The sequence below is a fragment of the Schistocerca nitens genome, chromosome 10 (genome assembly GCF_023898315.1).
Source record: "Schistocerca nitens isolate TAMUIC-IGC-003100 chromosome 10, iqSchNite1.1, whole genome shotgun sequence".
In the NCBI taxonomy this organism is placed as follows: Eukaryota; Metazoa; Arthropoda; class Insecta; order Orthoptera; family Acrididae; genus Schistocerca; species Schistocerca nitens.
Window position 1 is genome coordinate 30,905,842 of NC_064623.1, and position 21,180 is coordinate 30,927,021.

General features: G+C 44.7%; 2 protein-coding genes across 2 annotated transcripts in view; both read left to right on the forward strand.

Annotated features, from left to right (window-relative positions):
* LOC126209824 (proline-rich protein 2-like) overlaps window positions 1–16,233 on the forward strand; it is a 79,778-nt gene extending 63,545 nt beyond the window's left edge. The window contains exon 3 of the mRNA XM_049938956.1: window positions 15,798–16,233. Within this exon, the coding sequence (XP_049794913.1) occupies window positions 15,798–16,233 (436 nt within the window). The remainder of the gene's footprint in view (window positions 1–15,797) is intronic.
* Window positions 16,234–17,225: 992 nt separating this feature from the next.
* LOC126210442 (uncharacterized) overlaps window positions 17,226–21,180 on the forward strand; it is a 128,015-nt gene continuing 124,060 nt past the window's right edge. Inside the window, exon 1 of the mRNA XM_049939674.1 lies at window positions 17,226–19,227. Coding sequence (XP_049795631.1) covers window positions 19,129–19,227 — 99 coding nt within the window. The 5' untranslated portion in view covers window positions 17,226–19,128. The remainder of the gene's footprint in view (window positions 19,228–21,180) is intronic.

Below are 21,180 nucleotides of genomic sequence, written 5' to 3' on the forward strand. Positions count from 1 at the left end.
CACACCAGCTACAACGTGAATCAGCAAGAGAAGTGAATCAGACACAACGTTACCATGGCAGAGCGTCCGCAGCTGGTAGCCTAGCGGCGCTCGTTGCTGCCCCTGGGTCACGGGGTCCCAGAGCTCGATTCCCGGAGGGGTTTGGGATTTTGTCTGCCAGGGGACTGGGTGTTGTCCACATCATATCATCATATATCTCTAACGTCGATCAGTTGCAGAATTTTGGAACACGTATTGTGTTCGAGTATAATGACTTTTCTGGAGACTAGAAATCTACTCTGTAGGAATCAGCATGGGTTTCGAAAAAAGACGGTCGTGTGAAACCCAGCTCGCGATATTCGTCCACGAGACACAGAGGGCCATAGACACGGGTTCACAGGTAGATGCCGTGTTTCTTGACTTCCGCAAGGCGTTCGATACAGTTCCCCACAGTCGTTTGATGAACAAAGAAAAAGCATATGGACTATCAGACCAATTGTGTGATTGGATTGAAGAGTTCCTAGATAGCAGAACGCAGCATGTCATTCTCAATGGAGAGAAGTCTTCCGAAGTAAGAGTGATTTCAGGTGTGCCGCAGGGGAGTGTCGTAGGAGCGTTGCTATTCACAATATACATAAATGACCTTGTGGATGACATCGGAAGTTCACTGAGGCTTTTTGCGGATGATGCTGTGGTATATCGAGAGGTTGTAACAATGGAAAATTGTACTGAAATGCAGGAGGATCTGCAGGGAATTGACACATGGTGCAGGGAATGGCAATTGAATCTCAATGTAGGCAGGTGTAATGCGCTACAAATACATAGAAAGATAGATCCCTTATCATTTAGCTACAAAATAGCAGGTCAGCAACTGGAAGCATTTAATTCCATAAATTATCTGGGAGTATGAATTAGGAGTGATTTAAAATGGAATGATCATATAAAGTTGATCGTCGGTAAAGCAGATTCCAGATTGAGATTCATTGGAAGAATCTTAAGGAAATGCAATCCGAAAACAAAGGAAGTAGGTTACAGTACGCTTGTTCGCCCACTGCTTGAATGCTGCTCAGCAGTGTGGGATCCGTACCAGATAGGGTTGATAGAAGAGATAGAGAAGATCCAACGGAGAGAAGCGCGCTTCGTTACAGGATCATTTAGTAATCGCGAAAGCGTTACGGAGATGATAGATAAACTCCAGTGGAAGACTCTACAGGAGAGACGCTCAGTAGCTCGGTACGGGCTTTTGTTGAAGTTTCGAGAACATACCTTCAGCGAAGAGTCAAGCAGTATATTGCTCCCTCCTACGTATATCTCGCGAAGAGACCATGAGGATAAAATGAGAGAGATTAGAGCCCACACAGAAGCATACCGACGATCCTTCTTTCCACGAACAATACGAGACTGGAATAGAAGGGAGAACCGATAGAGGTACTCAAGGTACCCTCCGCCACACATCGTCAGGTGGCTTGCGGAGTATGGATGTAGATGTAGATGTAGATGTAGATGTAGACACCATTCGTGACAGTTGCTAGATTAGAATTTGGAAAAACTGGACTATGTAAAAATTCCGTATCCTCTCATCGACCAATTTGCTTGTACGTAACAACTTGGCACCCCTTGGAAGGATCAGCTGCTGCTACCCGACTCACCAAGTGGAAAGAAAGATGCCAACACCTGTCAAACCGGATGACACCACAAAAATCCCTGCCGCCTGGACACACGGAGAAGTGGGTCATCTGGAAGTCCTCGAACAGACTACGGACCGAAATTGCAAGATCGAGGGACAAACTCCTTAAATGGAACTTCCAGCTGCGAAATGCCATCACAACACTGTGCGCATGCGGTGAATTGCAGACAACCCGGCATCTCTTCAAATGTAACTTATGCCCAACCAGCTGTAGCATGAAGGACTTTGCAGCAAACAATGCTATCAAAGTTGCCCAATTCTGGGTGAATACTGTATAGTTTTCTTTGTATGTATTGTATATGTGTTCATCTTAGTGTACCTCTGACACGAATAAAGAAATATCGATCAATTCTAGGGATTTTACACAGTGGGAAAAACCACTGTATACGTTCGCCGCTAAATGGATGCTTGCAACGCGAGGCTGTGGATGGGAGGTAGGCTTTCAGGACGCGAAGAGGATGGGTGGTGGCTGTTCTCATAACGTATCGAATTTATACAAGACATTAACTGGAGAACAGGACGCGCTACCAGAAAACGCGCTGTAACCGGTATTTACGGAATTAGAAAGTTACACCTTCGATCTGTCGCTTAATATAACGCAGTCATTTTAACACTTACTTAAGTACCCACTTTCTAATTCCATAAATATTGCCTGCTTATATTACGCTTCATGTACTTCTGATCTACAGAAATATCACATCACGCAGGTCCTTGAAGAAACGCTGACACTTCTCCCAGCGTCTGGCCTACCGCAGGAAATAATCCAGAAGCTAAGTGTGCAACGACCGGTCCAGCCAAGGTCAACTCCCTATAATTCGTAAGGAAGGCGACCCGGTTCGCTGTAGCGTCGGCAAGATCCGACGCCCAACACACGCTCTTACCAGGTACGTGAAGGCCGTACTCGGCGCATATGTTGGCATTTAAACACCACATCCGTAACTCTCGGGACTTTGCACAAGCGCGGCCATTTCAGTATGAATGCAATCCGAAGATTTAGAAAAAAAAAAAAAAATTCCAGCGCAGACTGAACAAAAATTAATTCAGCCAAAGCTTTACGACTATGGCGTACGAAGACAAGCTGGAAAGTAATGCCTCAAGCGAATTTTTTATGTGAAAACTGTTGAAGTTTACTTAAATAAAACATACTACATCTTTAATCTTCACGCCTGCATGTTTATTTCTCAACATAGTCATCCTGGTGACAAACACATTCCTCCCAACGAGATACCGGTATGTTGACACCGTCACTGTATAATGTTCGACTTTGTTGACGGAGCCACAACCGCAGTGCTGCTTGCAAAACTGCACCACTGTGAAAGCGAAGTCCTCGAAGGTGTTCTTTAAGGGGAGATTCCACCAAGTAATTTTACTCTTCTTCTACTTCTTCGATTTTAGCCGAATTTTAAAATCATGTCTATCACGTAAAGATGAAGCAATGTCCAAGCTTTGAAGTCCAGAACTTCTCTGATCCTTCACTTCTGAATTTTTAATGTGATTCTTGGTCGTACTTTTTAAAACCAAATTTTGATGCTCATAACTCAATTTTCACTTTCCAAGGTTTTTAGGTATATTCACAAGACATTGTTCAAGAGTCACATGCATTCATTTTGTGAGAAAAGTTATTAATTTGCGTTCAGTGATTTTTCCAAGTTTCAGATTTATCGCTACATAAATGTGATAATAAAATGGAAAAACTACATTTTCGATAATATTAATGCACAGAAGTTTCCAGATATCTGAAGACTACTTCTTGTAAAAATTTCATTGAGTTTGTTTAATATTTAGGATTAGAACGCTTGTATCGAACTTGGAAAAAGAAACTTCTAGGAAAACAGATTTTAAAATTTTATTAAAAAATGAATGCCAGTATAAGAAGCACCATATGTTTTCCCTTTCTATTCGTGTAAGGCTACTTCTTGTAATATCAAGACCAGTAGACACTTTCTTGAATTTCTCCGTCTCCAGGCGGCATCTTGTGGACTGCTTGCTCCGTCGTTGATCTCTAGATAAGCAGATCTTATGGGACGGCGATAAAGGAGTGCTGGAACTCCTACTTTCTTCAGTCTTGAAAACCTCCCACAGTGAACTGACAAACAGCTGCAACGAGACAGAAAACATCTTTTTTTCTCTCTTTGGGGCACTTGGACATTGTGCAAAGTTTCACTGCAATTTGTGTCCTGCCATCAGCGCATCTTACCAGTAGTGCACGAGATACAAGTCTCTGATACACAGATACCGTATAGACTACTTTTGCAGCTGTCAGTATGTCACGACCCCTCGTCCAGTCCACATTTCAAGTATTACTTGCAACATAAACTCCCCACCGCACCACCCTCACATTTAGCGATAAAATCCAGTCAAAAACTGAACACAGATCAAGCACGAAAATACGAAGAAGCTGTGCTGAAATGTGGTAACAGAAGTGGAGACCGATGGCTCTAGTAGTCTGGTCCCACAAACGAACCAACGCAGAAGCAAAACAGAAACAATGAAAGGTAGAAGCTCAAGATGTGCAACATCGAGCGCACCGTGAGACTCGCGGTGTCGTCGTTGTACAGTCACGGTGTTGGACAGCAAAGCGGGAGATCCATGTTCAAATCTCCTTCGTGCCTCTCACTGCCCCCTCCCCCCCTTTTTTTTTTTTTTTAAAAAAAAAGAAAGGTTATGAACTTTCCGTCCGATCACTGGCGTGTCTATTCTCCTTCTGCAGTGTTGTCAGTTGTCATACTATACGTTGGTTATAGAACATGAGTCAAAAATTCAAATGGCTCCAAGCACTATGGGACTTAGCATCTGAGGTCATCAGTCCCCTAGAACTTAGAACTACTTAAACCTAACTAACCTAAGGACAGCACACACATTCATGCCCGAGGCAGGATTCGAACCTGCGACCGTAGCAGCAGCGCGGTTCCAGGCTGAAGCGCCTAGAAGCACTCGGCCACAGCGGTCGGCAATATGAGTCACGTTGTTAGAATACGAGTATATTACCATTGCAAATTAATGTGACGAAAACTGAGAGCACGTGAGATGTCGCACAGACTTCTCGCAGAAATGAAAACAACAACTAATCGGTTGTGAACTACGTCACAACATCTACATCTACGTGATACTCTGCTATTCACGATAAAGTGCTTGGCTGAGGGTTCAATGAACCACCTTCAAGCTGAGAATCGAAACTTCCAAAAGGGAACGCAAGAGTCATAACATGTGGTACCTGTGAAGAATGAACGGGAGACACCTTCCTTATACCTCGCTGTTGTAGACAGACACAGTTCATAATTTTCTGAAAAAATTAGCTATAGAAGTTCATTCAATGTTACTCATCTTGAGCTTGTACCGTTGATTTTAGAGTTTCCTTCTTTTTTCACAGTTCAGTACTCCTTCTTCCTCTTTTTGCTCTTTATGTGCGAACAGATTTTGACGAACCATCCACTGAGACATCTTAACCACTAAATATGAAGGGGGTGCTATGAGGAATTTCCTTTGCTAGACGTACTTTTAATTCGAATACAGCCAAATCCTTTATGGGATCTAAGAATAAACAATCCAGACAAGAAACATCCTTTAAAATTTTTTGAAAAGAACTGGTCTCCCCTTAAGTTTTTGGAAATAAGAGAAACACGTTTCATATAAGCTCACACAGTATTGAAGCGATGTTTGATGTGTTTTGTTTTACGGCGTTTCTTTAATTTTTCCTTTTCTTTTGAAGGAATAGTGTTTTCTAGCGCTGTGTAATCAATCTGTATTGCTTTTTTATTTTTTGGCTACAACATCCCTCTGTTTAACGTTACAACTCTACAATTTTCAAATCAAACCTGAATTAAAGAATTGATATTTTCAATTTTGCTATAAATACTGTCAGTTTTTAAGTAACAGACAGGTACATAACTAAGAAGAACAAAAATGTTACGTAGGTTACATGGCTCATTATATATCCTCTATCAGTTTCTAGACACTTCACCGCTTCCGGTTTCTAGGGGACTCTAATAAGACACTGATCGCACACGCAGGCAAAGCTATCGAAATGAGATACCGTCCGGTAGGTATGAAACAGACCTAACGTGCAGGTACCGTGGATACGATTTTAACTGAGCGAAGCTTCGAGGAAAACTACCGTAGTCTTCAGTTAGATACACTATGTGACCGAAAGTAGTCCGACACCTCCAAAAACATACTTTTTTCATATTAGGTGCGTTGTGCTGCCACCTACTGCCAGGTACTCCATATCAGCGACCTCAGCAGCCATTAGACATCGTGAGAGAGCAGAATGGGGCACTCCGCAGAACTCACGGACTTCGAACGTGGTCAGGTGACTGGGTGTCACTAGAGCCATACGTCTCTACGCGAGATTTCCACACTCCTAAACATCCCTAGGTCCACTGTTTCCGATGTGACAGTGAAGTGGAAACGCGAAGGGACACGTACAGCGCAAAAGCGTACAGGTCGACCTCGTCTGTTGACTGACAAGAGACCGCCGACAGTTGAAGAGGGTCGTAATGTTTAATAGACGGACATCTATTCACACCATCACACAGGAAATTCAACTGCATCAGGACCCACTGCAAGTACTATGAGAGTTAGGCAGGAGGTGAGAAAACTTGGATTTCATGGGCTATTGGCCACACATAAGTCACACATGACGCCGGTAAATGCCAAACGACGCCTCGCTTGATGTAAGGAGCGTAAACATTGGACGATTGAGTAGTGGAAAAACGTTGTGTGGAGTGACGAATCGCGGTACACAATGTGGCGATCCGATGGCAGGGTGTGCGTATGGTGAATGCTCGGTGAACGTTATCTGCAGCGTGTGTAGTGACAACAGTAAAATTCAGAGGCTGTGGTGTTATGGTGTGGTCCCTTTTTTCATGTTCTTTTTCATGGCACTACCACAGCACAGGCCTACATTTATGTTTTAAGCACCTTGCTTCCCACTGTTGAAGAGCAATTCATGGATGGCGATTGCATCTTTCAACACGATCGAGCACCTGTTGTGGGGTGGTTACACGACAGTAACATCCCTGTTATGGACTGGCCTGTACAGAGTCCTGACCTGAATCCTATAGAACACCTTTGGGATGCTTCGGAATGCCGACTTTGTGCCAAGCCTCACCGACCGTCATCGATACCTCTACTCAGAGCAGCACTCTACGTCTACATCTACATCTACATCTACATCTAGATCTACATTTATACTCCGCAAGCCAGCCAGCGGTGTGTGGCGGAGGGCACTTTAGGTGCTACTGTCATTACCTCCCTTTCCTGTTCCAGTCGCGTATGGTACGCGGGAAGAACGACTGCCGGAAAGCCTCCGTGCGCACTCGAATCTCTCTAATTTTACATTCGTGATCTCCTCGGGAGGTATAAGTAGGGGGAAGCAATATATTTGATACCTCATCCAGAAACACACCCTCTCGAGTGGGTTCCAGTCGCGTATGGTACGCGGGAAGAACGACTGCCGGAAAGCCACCGTGCGCACTCGAATCTCTCTAATTTTACATTCGTGATCTCCTCGGGAGGTATAAGTAGGGGGAAGCAATATATTTGATACCTCATCCAGAAACGCACCCTCTCGAAACCTGGCGAGCAAGCTACACCGCGATGCAGAGCGCCTCTCTTGCAGAGTCTGCCACTTGAGTTTGTTAAACATCTCCGTAACGCTATCACGCTTACCAAATAACCCTGTGACGAAACGCGCCGCTATTCTTTGGATCTTCTCTATATCTCCGTCAGCCTGACGTGGTACGGATCCCACAGTGATGAGCAATACTCAAGTATAGGTCGAACGAATGTTTTGTTGATGGACTGCATTTTCTAAGGACCCTCCCAATGAATCTCAACCTGGCACCAGCTTTACCAACAATTAATTTTATATGATCATTCCACTTCAAATCGTTCCGCACGCATACTCCGAGATATTTTACAGATGTAACTGCTACCAGTGTTTGTTCCGCTATCATATAATCATACAGTAAAGGATCCTTCTTTCTATGTATTCGCAGTACATCAAATTTGTCTATGTTAAGGGTCAGTTGCCACTCCCTGCACCAAGTGCCTATCCGCTGCAGATCTTCCTGCATTTCGCTACAATTTTCTAATGCTGCAACTTCTCTGTATACTACAGCATCATGCACGAGAAGCCGCACGGAACTTCCGACACTAACTACTAGGTCATTTATATATATTGTGAAAAGCAATGGTCCCATAACACTCCCCTGTGGCACGCCAGAGGTTACTTTAACGTCTGTAGACGTCTCTCCATTGAGAACAACATGCCGTGTCTTGTTTGCTAAAAACTCTTCAATCCAGCCACACACCTGGTCTGATATTCCGTAGGCTCTTACTTTGTTTATCAGGCGACAGTGCGGAACAGTATCGAACGCCTTCCGGAAGACAAGGAAGATGACATCTACTTGGGAGCCTGTATCTAATATTTTCTGGGTCTCATGAACAAATAAAGCGAGTTGGGTCTCACACGATCGCTGTTTCCGGAATCCATGTCGATTCATACAGAGTAGATTCTGGGTTTCCAGAAATGACATGATACGCGAGCGAAAAACATGTTCTAAAATTCTACAACAGATCGATGTCAGAGATATAGGCCTATAGTTTTGCGCAGTTGCTCGACGACCCTTCTTGAAAACTGGGACTACCTGTGCTCTTTTCCAATCATTTGGAACCTTCCGTTCCTCTAGAGACTTGCGGTACACGGCTGTTAGAACGGGGCCAAGTTATTTCGCGTACTCTGTGTAGAATCGAATTGGAATCCTGTCACGTCCAGTGGACTTTGTTGAGTGATTTCAGTTGCTTTTCTATTCCTTGGACACTCCGTGAAGAATGGGCTGCCATTCCACAAGAAAGCTTCCAGCACCTAATTGAACGTGTGCCTACGAGAGTGGAAGCTGTCATCGCGGCTAAGGGTGGGCCAACACCAAATTGAATTGCAGCATTACCGATGGAGTAAGTCATTTTCAGCCAGGCGTTCGGATACTTTTGATCGCATAGTGTATACAGCAGTACACAGGGTGAAAAGTATTTAAACCGACAAACTCTGGAAGGTTGTAGGGGACATCAAAACAAATAATTTTCCCTAATGTCATTTTTTCTTATGAGGATTATTTAAACCGGTGGAGGCCGTATTACGCCCTTCAGTTGTTAGAGGCCATATTACGATCTTCAATTGTTAGAGGGCGTATTACGCTCTTCAGTTGCAGGCAACTGCTGTCCACAAGTGTAGTAGTGCATTGTCTCTGTTTACTAATGGAGCGATACACCTGGAGTGAGTACACTGATATGGTTGGTGCGTACTACGTAGCGCACCACAACGGACGAGCTGCACAGCGGGTTTATCAACAACAATATCCTAATCGCCGTATCCCGCATCATACGACCTTTGCTGCTGTGTACCAGCGTCTGCGTGAGACCGGGTCATTTAGCAGATTACCTGGACAGGGACGCCGTCGCACGGTAAGAACGCTGCAATTTGAGGAAGCTGACTTGCAGCATGTGGAGCGAGATCCTTCAATCAGCACTCGTGCAATTGCATGTAACATGGGGATGAATCAGACGAATGTAAGAACAGTCCTTCGAGAGCAGTTGTTACGTCCATTTCATTTACAGCGTGTCCACAACCTGGAACCAGTTGATAATCCACCCAGAACACAATTTTCGCAGTGGTACCTGAAACAGTGTGAAATGCATCCTACATTTCCATCCTCTGTCTTGTTTACCAATGAAGCAACGTTCGGGCGTGATGGAGTCTTCAACATATGTTTGGAGTGAGGATAACCCACATGCCACAGTTACTAGCGCTCATCAAGTGGGGTTCTTCGTTAATGTGTGGGTCAGTGTTGTTGGGGACTGTTTAATTGGGCCGTATCTGCTACCTAGGCCATTAAATGGCAGGCACTATTACAATTTTCTCACCAGAGCATTGCCAGAATCGCTGGAAGACGTCCCGCTCCCTACAAGACAACGCATGTGGTTCCAACATGACGGGGCGCCGGCACATTTCAGTCGTCGTGTGCGTCGATTCCTGGACCGACGTCCCAGAAACGTGGATTGGCAGAGGTGGTCCTGTACCATGGCCTGTTCGATCCCCAGACATGTCCCCTCTGGACTTTTTGTGTGGGGAGAGATGCGCAACCTTGTTTCCGCAATTGCTGTCGCATCAGCAGAAAATCTATCAGAAAATGGCGAGAAAATCTATTTTACACAGAGTACGCGAAGGAACTTGCCCCCCTTCTTGCAGCGGTGTACCGTAGTTCTCTAGAAGAGCGTAGCGTTCCAAAGGATTGGAAAAGGGCACAGGTCATCCCCGTTTTCAAGAAGGGACGTCGAACAGATGTGCAGAACTATAGACCTATATCTCTAACGTCGATCAGTTGTAGAATTTTGAAACACGTATTATGTTCGAGTATAATGACTTTTCTGGAGACTAGAAATCTACTCAGTAGGAATCAGCATGGTTTTCGAAAAAGACGGTCGTGTGAAACCCAGCTCGCGCTATTCGTCCACGAGACTCAGAGGGCCATAGACACGGGTTCTCAGGTAGATGCCGTGTTTCTTGACTTCCGCAAGGCGTTCGATACAGTTCCCCACAGTCGTTTAATGAACAAAGTAAGAGCATACGGACTATCAGACCAATTGTGTGATTGGATTGAACAGTTCCTAGATAACAGAACGCAGCATGTCAATCTCAATGGAGATAAGTCTTCCGAAGTAAGAGTGATTTCAGGTGTGCTGCAGGGGAGTGTCGTAGGACAGTTGCTATTCACAATATACATAAATGACCTTGTGCATAACATCGGAAGTTCACTGAGGCTTTTTGCGGATGATGCTGTGGTATATCGAGAGGTTGTAACAATGGAAAATTGTACTGAAATGCAGGAGGATCTGCAGCGAATTGACGCATGGTGCAGGGAATAGCAATTGAATCTCAATGTAGACAAGTGTAATGCGCTGCGAATACATAGAAAGATAGATCCCTTATCATTTAGCTACAAAATAGCAGGTCAGCAACTGGAAGCATTTAATTCCATAAATTATCTGGGAGTATGCATTAGGAGTGATTTAAAATGGAATGATCATATAAAGGTGATCGTCGGTAAAGCAGCTGCCAGACTTAGAATCATTGGAAGAATCCTAAGGAAATGCAATCCGAAAACAAAGGAAGTAGGTTACAGTACGCTTGTTCGCCCACTGCTTGAATACTGCTCAGCAGTGTGGGATCCGTACCAGATAGGGTTGATAGAAGAGATAGAGAAGAACCAACGGAGAGCAGCGCCCTTCGTTACAGGATTATTTAGTAATCGCGAAAGCGTTACGGAGATGATAGATGGACTCCAGTGGAAGACTCTGCAGGAGAGACGCTCAGTAGCTCGGTACGGGCTTTTGTTGAAGTTTCGAGAACATACCTTCACCGAAGAGTCAAGCAGTATATTGCTCCCTCCTACGTATATCTCGCGAAGAGACCATGAGGATAAAATGAGAGAGATTAGAGCCCACACAGAAGCATACCGACAATCCTTCTTTCCACGAACAATACGAGACTGGAATAGAAGGGAGAACCGATAGTGGTACTCAAGGTACCCTCCGGCACGCACCGTCAGGTGGCTTGCGGAGTATGGATGTAGATGTAGATGTAGATGTAGATCAGAAGAGGATCTGATTGCCCAGATAGTAGCAGCATCAGGAACAATTCAGGATACTCCTGGGGTTTTTGCCCGTGTATGACAGAACATGATCAGACGGTGTAACCTTCGTTTACGTGTCAATGGAGGAATATTTGAAAAGCTACTGTAATTGGAATTGGGTTGTGTTAATGTGTTGTCTCTTGGTCACAAAAAAATGGAAAAATGTTGGTTGGTTTAATTAATTTGCCGCCAGAGAAATCTTTCTCTGCCGGTTGAAATACTACTCATACGAAAAAATGACATTAGGAACAAATATTTGTTTTGATGTCCCCTACAACCTCCCAGAGTTTGTCGGTTTAAATACTTTTCACCCTGTAGAAGGGCTTAAACGTCTCTGATGGATTTGTTACTCGGGCTACATCCAATTATTACAACTCGAGATTCGGGGTCAGTGAGCTCTCCAGACAGACCCATTCTGTTGTCACTGCCTCTCCACTGACAACACAACACTCCCCGCATCCTTTCATACTTACTCTTGTGACGTCTAGTGGCCAGTTCAGTATTACACAGAGTTGCCCAGATACTTTTGATCAGATAGTGTGTATCTATAAGAGCAAGATAAATTTCAGTGCTTCTCTCTCCGTCCGAACAGTTCTCGGAAGGCCCAACGGTACCGACCGGCCGCCGTGTCATCCTCACCTACTGTCGTTACGACGCGGATATGTAGAGGTATATGGTCAGCACACCGCCCTCCTGGGCGAATGTCAGTTTACAAGACCGGAGCCGCTACTTCACAGTCAAGTAGCTCCTCACTTTGCCTCACAAGGGCTGAGTGGTCCCCGCTTGCGAACAGCGCTCAGTAGACTGGATGGTTACCGATCCGAGTGCTAGCCCAGCCCGACAGCGCTTAACTTCTGTGATCTGCCGAGAACCAGTGTCACCACTGCAGTGCTACAGTTTGACAAAAAGAATCATTCGATAATTATGTACTGAATATTTTAGACTCCAAGGATATGACTCCAGCCCTTGAGCTTTATTAACGATTTTTGCTATGCTTCTTTTTGTACAGAACAGAACGTAGTTGTAATATAGTGAAGTATGAGTTAGTTTCTAAAGAAACACCTAAAAATATTTTTTAAAAGAACTTTTAACAATTCTTCTTTGTGGTCTCTGTAATATGAGCAACAGTAATGCTTGTAATCAAATGAAACTATTCGGTTCCATAGATCTTTTAAGGTCTCAAACCATCTATGATGTATACAGGGTGAGTCACCTAACATTACCGCTGGATATATTTCGTAAACCACATCAAATACTGACGAATCGATTCCACAGACCGAACGTGAGGAGAGGGGCTAGTGTAATTGGTTAATACAAACCATAAAAAAATGCACGGAAGTATGTTTTTTAACACAAACCTACGTTTTTTTAAATGGAACCCCGTTAGTTTTGTTAGCACATCTGAACATATAAACAAATACGTAATCAGTTCCGTTTGTTGCATTGTAAAATGTTAATTACATCCGGATATATTGTAACCTAAAGTTGATGCTTGAGTACCACTCCTCCGCTGTTCGATCGTGTGTATCGGAGAGCACCGAATTACGTAGGGATCCAAAGGGAACGGTGATGGACCTTAGCTACAGAAGAGACTGGAACAGCACATTACGTCCACATGCTAACACCTTTTTATTGGTCTTTTTCACTGACGCACATGTACATTACCATGAGGGGTGAGGTACACGTACACACGTGGTTTCCGTTTTCAATTACGGAGTGGAATAGAGTGTGTCCCGACATGTCAGGCCAATAGATGTTCAATGTGGTGGCCATCATTTGCTGCACACAATTGCTAATCTCTGGCGTAATGAATGTCGTACACGCCGCAGTACATCTGGTGTAATGTCGCCGCAGGCTGCCACAATACGTTGTTTCATATCCTCTGGGGTTGTAGGCACATCACGGTACACATTCTCCTTTAAGGTACCCCACAGAAAGAAGTCCAGAGGTGTAAGATCAGGAGAACGGGCTGGCCAATTTATCCTCCACGTCCTATGAAACGCCCGTCGAACATCCTGTCAAGGGTCAGCCTAGTGTTAATTGCGGAATGTGCAGGTGCACCATCATGCTGATACCACATACGTCGACGCGTTTCCAGTGGGACATTTTCGAGCAACGTTGGCAGATCATTCTGTAGAAACGCGATGTATGTTGCAGCTGTTTGGGCCCCTGCAATGAAGTGAGGACCAATGAGGTGGTCGCCAATGATTCCGCACCATACATTTACAGTCCACGGTCGCTGTCGCTCTACCTGTCTGAGCCAGCGAGGATTGTCCACGGACCAGTAATGCATGTTCCGTAGATTCACTGCCCCGTGGTTTGTGAAACCCGCTTCATCGGTAAACTGGTAGAACTGCAACGCATTCTCTGTTAATGCCCATTGACAGAATTGCACTCGATGATTAAAGCCATCACCATGTAATTGCTGATGTAGCGACACATGAAACGGGTGAAAGCGGTGACCTTTGGATCCTTACGTAATTCGATACACATGATCGAACAGCGGAGGAGTGGTACTCAAGCGACAACTTTAGGTTACAATATATCCGGATGTAATTAACATTTTACAATGCATCAAACGGTACTGATTACGTATTTGTTTATATGTCCAGATGTGGTAATAAAACTAACGTGGTTCCATTTAAAAGAACGTAGGTTTGCGTTGAAAAATATACTTCCGTGCATTTTTGTATGGTTTGTATTAAACAATTACACTAGCCGCTCTCCTCACGTTCGGTCTGTGAAATCGGTTTGTCAGTATTTGATGTGGTTTACGAAATATATCCAGCGGTAACGTTAGGTGACTCACCCTGTATATGCTCACTGAAGCGATGAGTGAAAAGTTTTCCAAGGCCTGGATTCGAATCTGCCTTGAAGCAGTCAATCACAGTACAAGTTTCAGGCCGGGCGGCGATGGTCGTAGCGCGAAACACAAACCAGCTTGATATCATCGCCTGGCGAGGATCGTAGCGAGTAGCGAGCAGCGAGCGGCGCGAGCTGCGATGGTGCGCGCTGAACGGGGCGGTGGGATTCTGTGGGTTTGATTCATCATCGCCGCGCCTTGCTGGCGAGCAGCGAGCTGCGAGGTGGCAGCATAAACGCGCCCTAAGGGCGGGCCAACACCATATTGAATTCCAGCATTACCGATAGAGAGCGCCACGAACTTGTAAGTCATTTTCAGCCAGGCGCTCGGAATCTTTCGATCGCATAGTGTATACAGCAGTATAGATTACAGTATGTGGTGCCAGTGTGCGATTTGTGCTTTTACCAGTGGGGGGGATGTCTTAGGGAGTTAGCACAATTATATATGTTACTAGCTTTGACCGTGACGTTACCCATGGTTAAACAATTATTTATAAATAGATGTTAATGCCGAAACTCACTATTCACGCGTATGCAATATCAGAGAAACCATCCCTTGTTACATCTTTAAAACTATATTATAGGTGAAGCTTATTTACAAAATCATCTACATACAGGTATACGACGGGAATTCAAAAAGTAAAGGCACATTTGTGAAAAGCTGCACTTATTCTGATGATAGAAAAGTGAAACATGCGTTACTTTTCTACGTAACCATCCTGGACTTCAATGCAGTTTTCCCGACGTTTTACGAGTTTTTTTATTTCATCAGAAAATACGTTCATCGGTTACATCTGCAACCAATTTTGCACAGCAGCAATGACGTCATCATCACTTTCAAATCTTCTTCCCTGTAGTGCCTCCGTTAAGGGTCCAAACATGTGAAAATCGCTTGGAGCCGGGTCTGGACTGTATGGTGGATGTTCCAGCACCTCGAATCTCAACTTCTTTATTGCGTCGGCCGTCCGTTTGGCAGAATGTGGCCGAGCGTTATCTTGCTGCAGGGTGACACCTCTTCACAGTTTTCCACGACTTTTGGATCTGATTGAAGGTTTTAGTTTCGTACGCAACACATCACATCCACCATACAATACAGACCTGGCTTAGAAAGCCTCGTTTACGCTGGGGCGACGTCTTGCAACATTGTGGCATGCTACGGAAATGTGGCGTGCGTCGTCTTGTCATTTAGTTCTAAATGTTTCGAAATGTTACCTACTACATAACACTTTTGCAAAATTAATAAGCGAACATATTAATAGTATTAATAGTAAGACTGTATTAAAAACTTTCAGTGTTCGGCTCCATAAATTTAAATTATATGTAAAGTTTTACTCCGGTGCATGGGAGATAAAAATCCCAGGTTGGGATGCATAAACTAAAACCAGAGGAGGGGATGGTCTGATGCAGAGGAGGGGAAATCCCCCCCCATCCCCCCCTGCAAACCGCACACTGTGTGGTGCAGGAAGAAGTGTGCTAACTGGAGGCACGGAATGTGGGCGGCGGCTCGCACGCGGAACAGGTCTCGGCGGCTGCTACACACTTCTCTCCCCCTCTCTGACCGTCCTGTCTGTTCACAGCGGCCGGAGCGGGCGTGCGCCAGCGCAGGGAAAGGAGCCTCGTCCGGCGTTACGTCAGAGCGCGGTGGCGGCCGGTCCGGCCGAGAGGCAGGCAGAAGGCCGCCGGGCGGAGGCAGTGCCGCGCAGACAGCACACCGGCGCAGCTGGGGATCCCTCCGGAGCCGCCGCTTCCTCTCCTCCTGCAGAGCCGCAGCTGCTGCCGGCGGCCGTTCCAGGGCGACTCAGGGCGCGCGTCAGCCACCCACCAGCGTGGGTGTACAGGGGCCGAGGTAACCTCTGGCTGGCAAGCCTTCTCGTTTACCAGCAGTGGACACAAGTAGGCGCCTACTGTCCACAGTCCGGTTCCACAGCTCCGAGAAACTCGACCGGCACCAGAAGATCTTGTGCCTCTACCTCATCTGATGTCCAAGGCCACTGCTGCCGGATACTCAACTAGCTTCGATCAGTGCAGTTCTAGGCGGCAGGGACCAGAGGAACATTCTTCTGTGCAGCCCCCTCATTTGCCAACGCTGGGACAAATCTATACCTGTCCTCGGTCGCAGCTAGCTCAACAACCAGTACTGACGAACCCAATCAGCACCAGAACCGAGAGTGTCTGAGGCCACAAGTGTCAGTTAGACTGTGAAGTTGGACTGAGATTGGAGCAACATACAGCGGTGCAGTACTGACATCTACTATCGTTGACCGTCCTGTGCCCAGATTGTACTGACAAACTCTGCCTGCACCATATGCTCTTCTGTGTCCGCACGAACTGATGTCCGAGGTTGGCTAAGTCCGATAGTGCAAAATGCCGAAGGAAGACAGTCTGTTAAAGCCCGAGGTGAATTCTCAAAGTACCATTGGACGGCAGAGCTCAGAGTGGCACTAGAAGTTCATCCTCCTCTTTTAAAGCAGGTTACGACGAGTGTGCATCTTTACAGAGAGGACACCTCAGGCTTGAGGATGAAACACGTCCACAGAATCTAGTCGCAGATTAGTACTGAGAGATCTGGGTGCGTTGTCTTCATATCTACCAGCGCCAAGTGAAATTATTCGAATAGCGTCTAATTGGCAATCTAGACCATCATCGCAAACTTTTTGTGTATCTCAACTGATGTCCAAGGATGACCAAAACCTTTGGTACTAATGAGACATAATCGGCCTGCTACAGTTAAAAGCGAATTCAATTGTAAAGTTGGACGACAGAGGCCAGAACGCGTGTGAAAGTCCATCCTTATTTTCAACAGTAGATTGCAATGGATGTCCGTCCTCATGAAGAGTGGATCCGGGACGAGTGAGTCCTTACAGCGCACTTCCACAAAGCTGAAAATCTCAACCAACGCTAGACATTACTGAACTGATATCGTATGACAGACCACTGGTCTTCCAGAGGTCAACGCTAGTCTCATTATTCTTGACAGAAAGATACATCAGAAATGTGTATCAGCTACGCCCAGATGACAGCAGATGTTGAAATTGGACAGTGTTCCAGGGGTTCCACGGTAGCTTTTCAGTGTGTGATCTCGAATAAAGCCAGAACGTTTCATGTCACATTCCCAGCTGATGTCTGAGAGCAACTGTGAATAACACAGGTCCAAACAAAAAGCTCCAGGGAAGGACTGTAGGCTTCTCTCTCCATCTGCGCACTGACAGGTTATGGCTTCAGTAGCCCAACTGGTCTTGTTAACTTATTAGGATCAGTAAGGCTCGCCACTCATTCTGGGACAGGCCACTTACAGGGAGAACAGTACACCATATTCTGCCAAAGTCCAATGATAGACGTCTAGTATCTAGAATCTGCAATAACTTTCGAAACCGTCCCAAATGCATCATAGGTCCATCGTCCATCTTAGCTGTATATTCACTGGGGATGCTGAGTAGGATCGAGTGTGAACACCACTCTTCTGCTGTCTATAGAGTGAAAACACCACTAGTGCTATTCCAGATCAATACGTAGTGACTAAGGCGCAACTTATGAGTGTTACCTTCAATCATCAGAAAGCGAAAGTAGTTGGTGCTTCTGGTTGCTGGTTGCACCAGATGGTCTGGGTTTAAGTGAATGCCTACAAGAACAGTATTGACCGCTGGGCTGAGGAATCTATCAAGGAAAGGCATCCACTCCATTGCGAGCCCACATGTAACTGTAGGATACGATTCTGGCAGCTGTAATAGCTCCTCCTGTTAGTCCATACTATATAACGAATGAGATTTGCTTTTATGGTGGAGTGTTTTCGCCAGCTGAACAAAGGAAACTGTGACCATTTTCTCAACCGGTGCTGTGTAGTTTATGGAAATATTAATCTAGTCAGAAGGACGGAATAAATCTGTCAGATTCCCACTGACTGGCCGAGAAGGCTCACTATCGCTTTTACTGAAGAAAAACTTTGTTTAGAGAGTGCAGTTACGTAAATGTTGTGCTTTTAGGTGGTTTTCTTGGCTAAATAATAACTGTTCTCTGGTATTAGACTCTGAAGACCTGCGATCCCACCTTAGTTCTTGGTTGATGTTACTATGCTACCCCTCTCACCGGAAGCTGGAATGAATGGGGAAGACTGAGTAGCTTTGTTGCCTCTAGTTCATCAGCACAGTGTCACGAGCTCGACACTTTGAAAATATTACCTCACAGACATCCCAAGCGAATATAGCATTTTGGACTGACGAGACTTATAACAGTACAAAACTGGAAGCATCAAGAGGATCTACGAGGATTCACGGAAGGTCCATTGAACTTTCTACTCCGGTATATTTTGTTAAGTCGGCCGCTTTATTCGTAAAAAAAACAACAACAACAAACATTTGAATGTTCCTCCTAGCATTAGCTAGGAAGATTTAAATACTATTGAACTGGTTTTTTTTATGACAAGAGAAATTAGATCCTGAAGTTGCAATCTGTGCCGGTTTAGTGAAAAAGGTTTTGGGTGCTTCGCCCACTCAAACACAATGGCGTTGTGCCATGTAAAACATTTAGAGGATTGCAGTTATCCAACGTAGATGTTTAATTTAAGCACGCAAATTCTCACCTAAGTGATTTAAACCATGTTCTGTTAAAATTTGGAAGGCAGAGAGTAGTATTTTACTTTGTATTACTCCTACGGGCAGCTCATACAATCCGACTTGGCTGGTACGTCAGCTGCAATGAGGCGCAGCTGATGGGCACCTCATCACACTGTGCGAGCTTGTTCTATGAAAAAATATACTGCAAAAAATAGTGCAAAAACGATCTAGTATTCGTGTTGGAGGAAATACTCTCGAACTAGGTGCAAGAATACCTTTTCGAGTAGTTTGTGATTATTTGTCCTGTCAGATCAGCAACCAGTGCCGTCTCCCGTCTTGACGTAATAAAAACTGGAAGATGGCTGCCAGTTTGCTGAAGATGGTTCTCCGTCGCCATTGCCGGCTGGACGCTGGCTGCCGCAGTCAGTTCTCTCTTCCGGCTCTCGTCTCGTTTCTGGTGAGTACGCTCCTTTCAAGCATCTTTCTGCCTCTTCCCTTGAGTGTGTTCTAACTTTCGTGTGATTCCATGAGTGCCTTTTGAGCTGCACCTATAATGAATAAGTTGCCATTCTTGCTGGAATTCTGCTATTTTACTGAATGACTAAGTTTTATTTCAAGAACCCGAATGTACAGTAAAAACTATTGTTTTCGGCTGAACGTGGGTGTAGGGATAAAAATCCCATGGTATAATAAATGTTCTGGTACAAAAGACACGATTTCTACATCTACATCTACATCCATACTCCGCAAGCCACCTGACGGTGTGTGGCGGAGGGTACTTTGAGTACCACTATCGGTTCTCCCTTCTGTTCCAGTCTCGTATTGTTCGTGGAAAGAAGGATTGTCGGTATGCCTCCGTGTGGGCTCTAATCTCTCTGATTTTATCCTCATGGTCTCTTCGCGAGATATACGTAGGAGGGAGCAATATACTGCTTGACTCCTCGGTGAAGGTATGTTCTCGAAACTTCAACAAAAGCCCGTACCGAGCTACTGAGCGTCTCTCCTGCAGAGTCTTCCACTGGAGTTTATCTATCATCTCCGTAACGCTTTCGCGATCCTGTAACGAAGCGCGCTGCTCTCCGTTGGACCTTCTCTCTCTCTTCTATCAACCCTATCTGTTACGGATCCCACACTGCTGAGCAGTATTCAAGCAGTGGGCGAACAAGCGTACTGTAACCTACTTCCTTTGTTTTCGGATTGCATTTCCTTAGGATTCTTCCAATGAATCTCAGTCTGGCGTCTGCTTTACCGACTATCAACTTTATGTGATCATTCCATTTTAAATCACTCCTAATGCGTACTCCCAGATAATTTATGGAATTAACTGCTTCCAGTTGCTGACCTGCTACATTGTATCTAAATGATAAGGGATTTTTCTTTCTATGTATTTGCAGCACATTACACTTGTCTACATTGAGATTCAATTGCCATTCCCTGCACCATGCGTCAATTCGCTGCATTTCAGTACAATTTTCCATTGTTACAACCTCTCGATATACCACAGCATCATCCGCAGCTTTTGTATAATCCCATAACAGTCTATAACAAACAATAGCGAAACTCTATAGTGAAAAAAAAGGTACCTTTTGACAAGTGAAGAGATGCTAGTGCTTCAAGCGGCAGAGACGTAGTAACAGAACGGCACGATAAAAACTGAGCACTTGCTGCTTTTAATGCTGTAACTTCCATATTTGGCAGTCCCTAAACGTGGAAGTGATTTTTCCGCTACGATCAGGAAACTATAATTACGGCAATATCCCCTCTCCCATTAACGTCAACAATATAATAATAAAATCTCAGTGCTGTGTAATATAGACAGTTCATAGTAGCAGAGTCGTAATCCCATTGTACCCTGTATGCGTAAGTTGAAAAGGTACTGATTATGAGTGTCTGGCATGTATTTTGATAGGGTTGGCGTCCGTTGTAGTTCGTCTCACTACAGTCTCTGCTGATTTCAACTAATTTTAGTACACTCAAAATTAGACACTATTTTAACATTCTTGGGCATTTGCCGCTACTTATGCTGATAAACGCCATTTTGGGCTTGTTGCTTGCAATGCCTTCACGTACCTATAAAGTACGTCCACTCTGCACTCCAGGTAATATATATATATATATATATATATATATATATATATATATATATATATATATATATGCTAAGTGTAATGGAGCAAGTGCTATCTGTAATTTAATAAATGCAAATAAATAAGAAGAAAGTGTCACAGCCGGACGTGCTGGACGACTAAACGTTACATTCAAGAAAGATAATTTTACTTATACAGGGTGTTTCAAAAATGACCGGTTATAACACTACAACAGCGTATTTACGTAGCTTATACTATAAAGTACCAAGTTTGGTTTATTACGTAGTATGTCCCCAACAGAACAAAATAGTCCTGTCACGGAA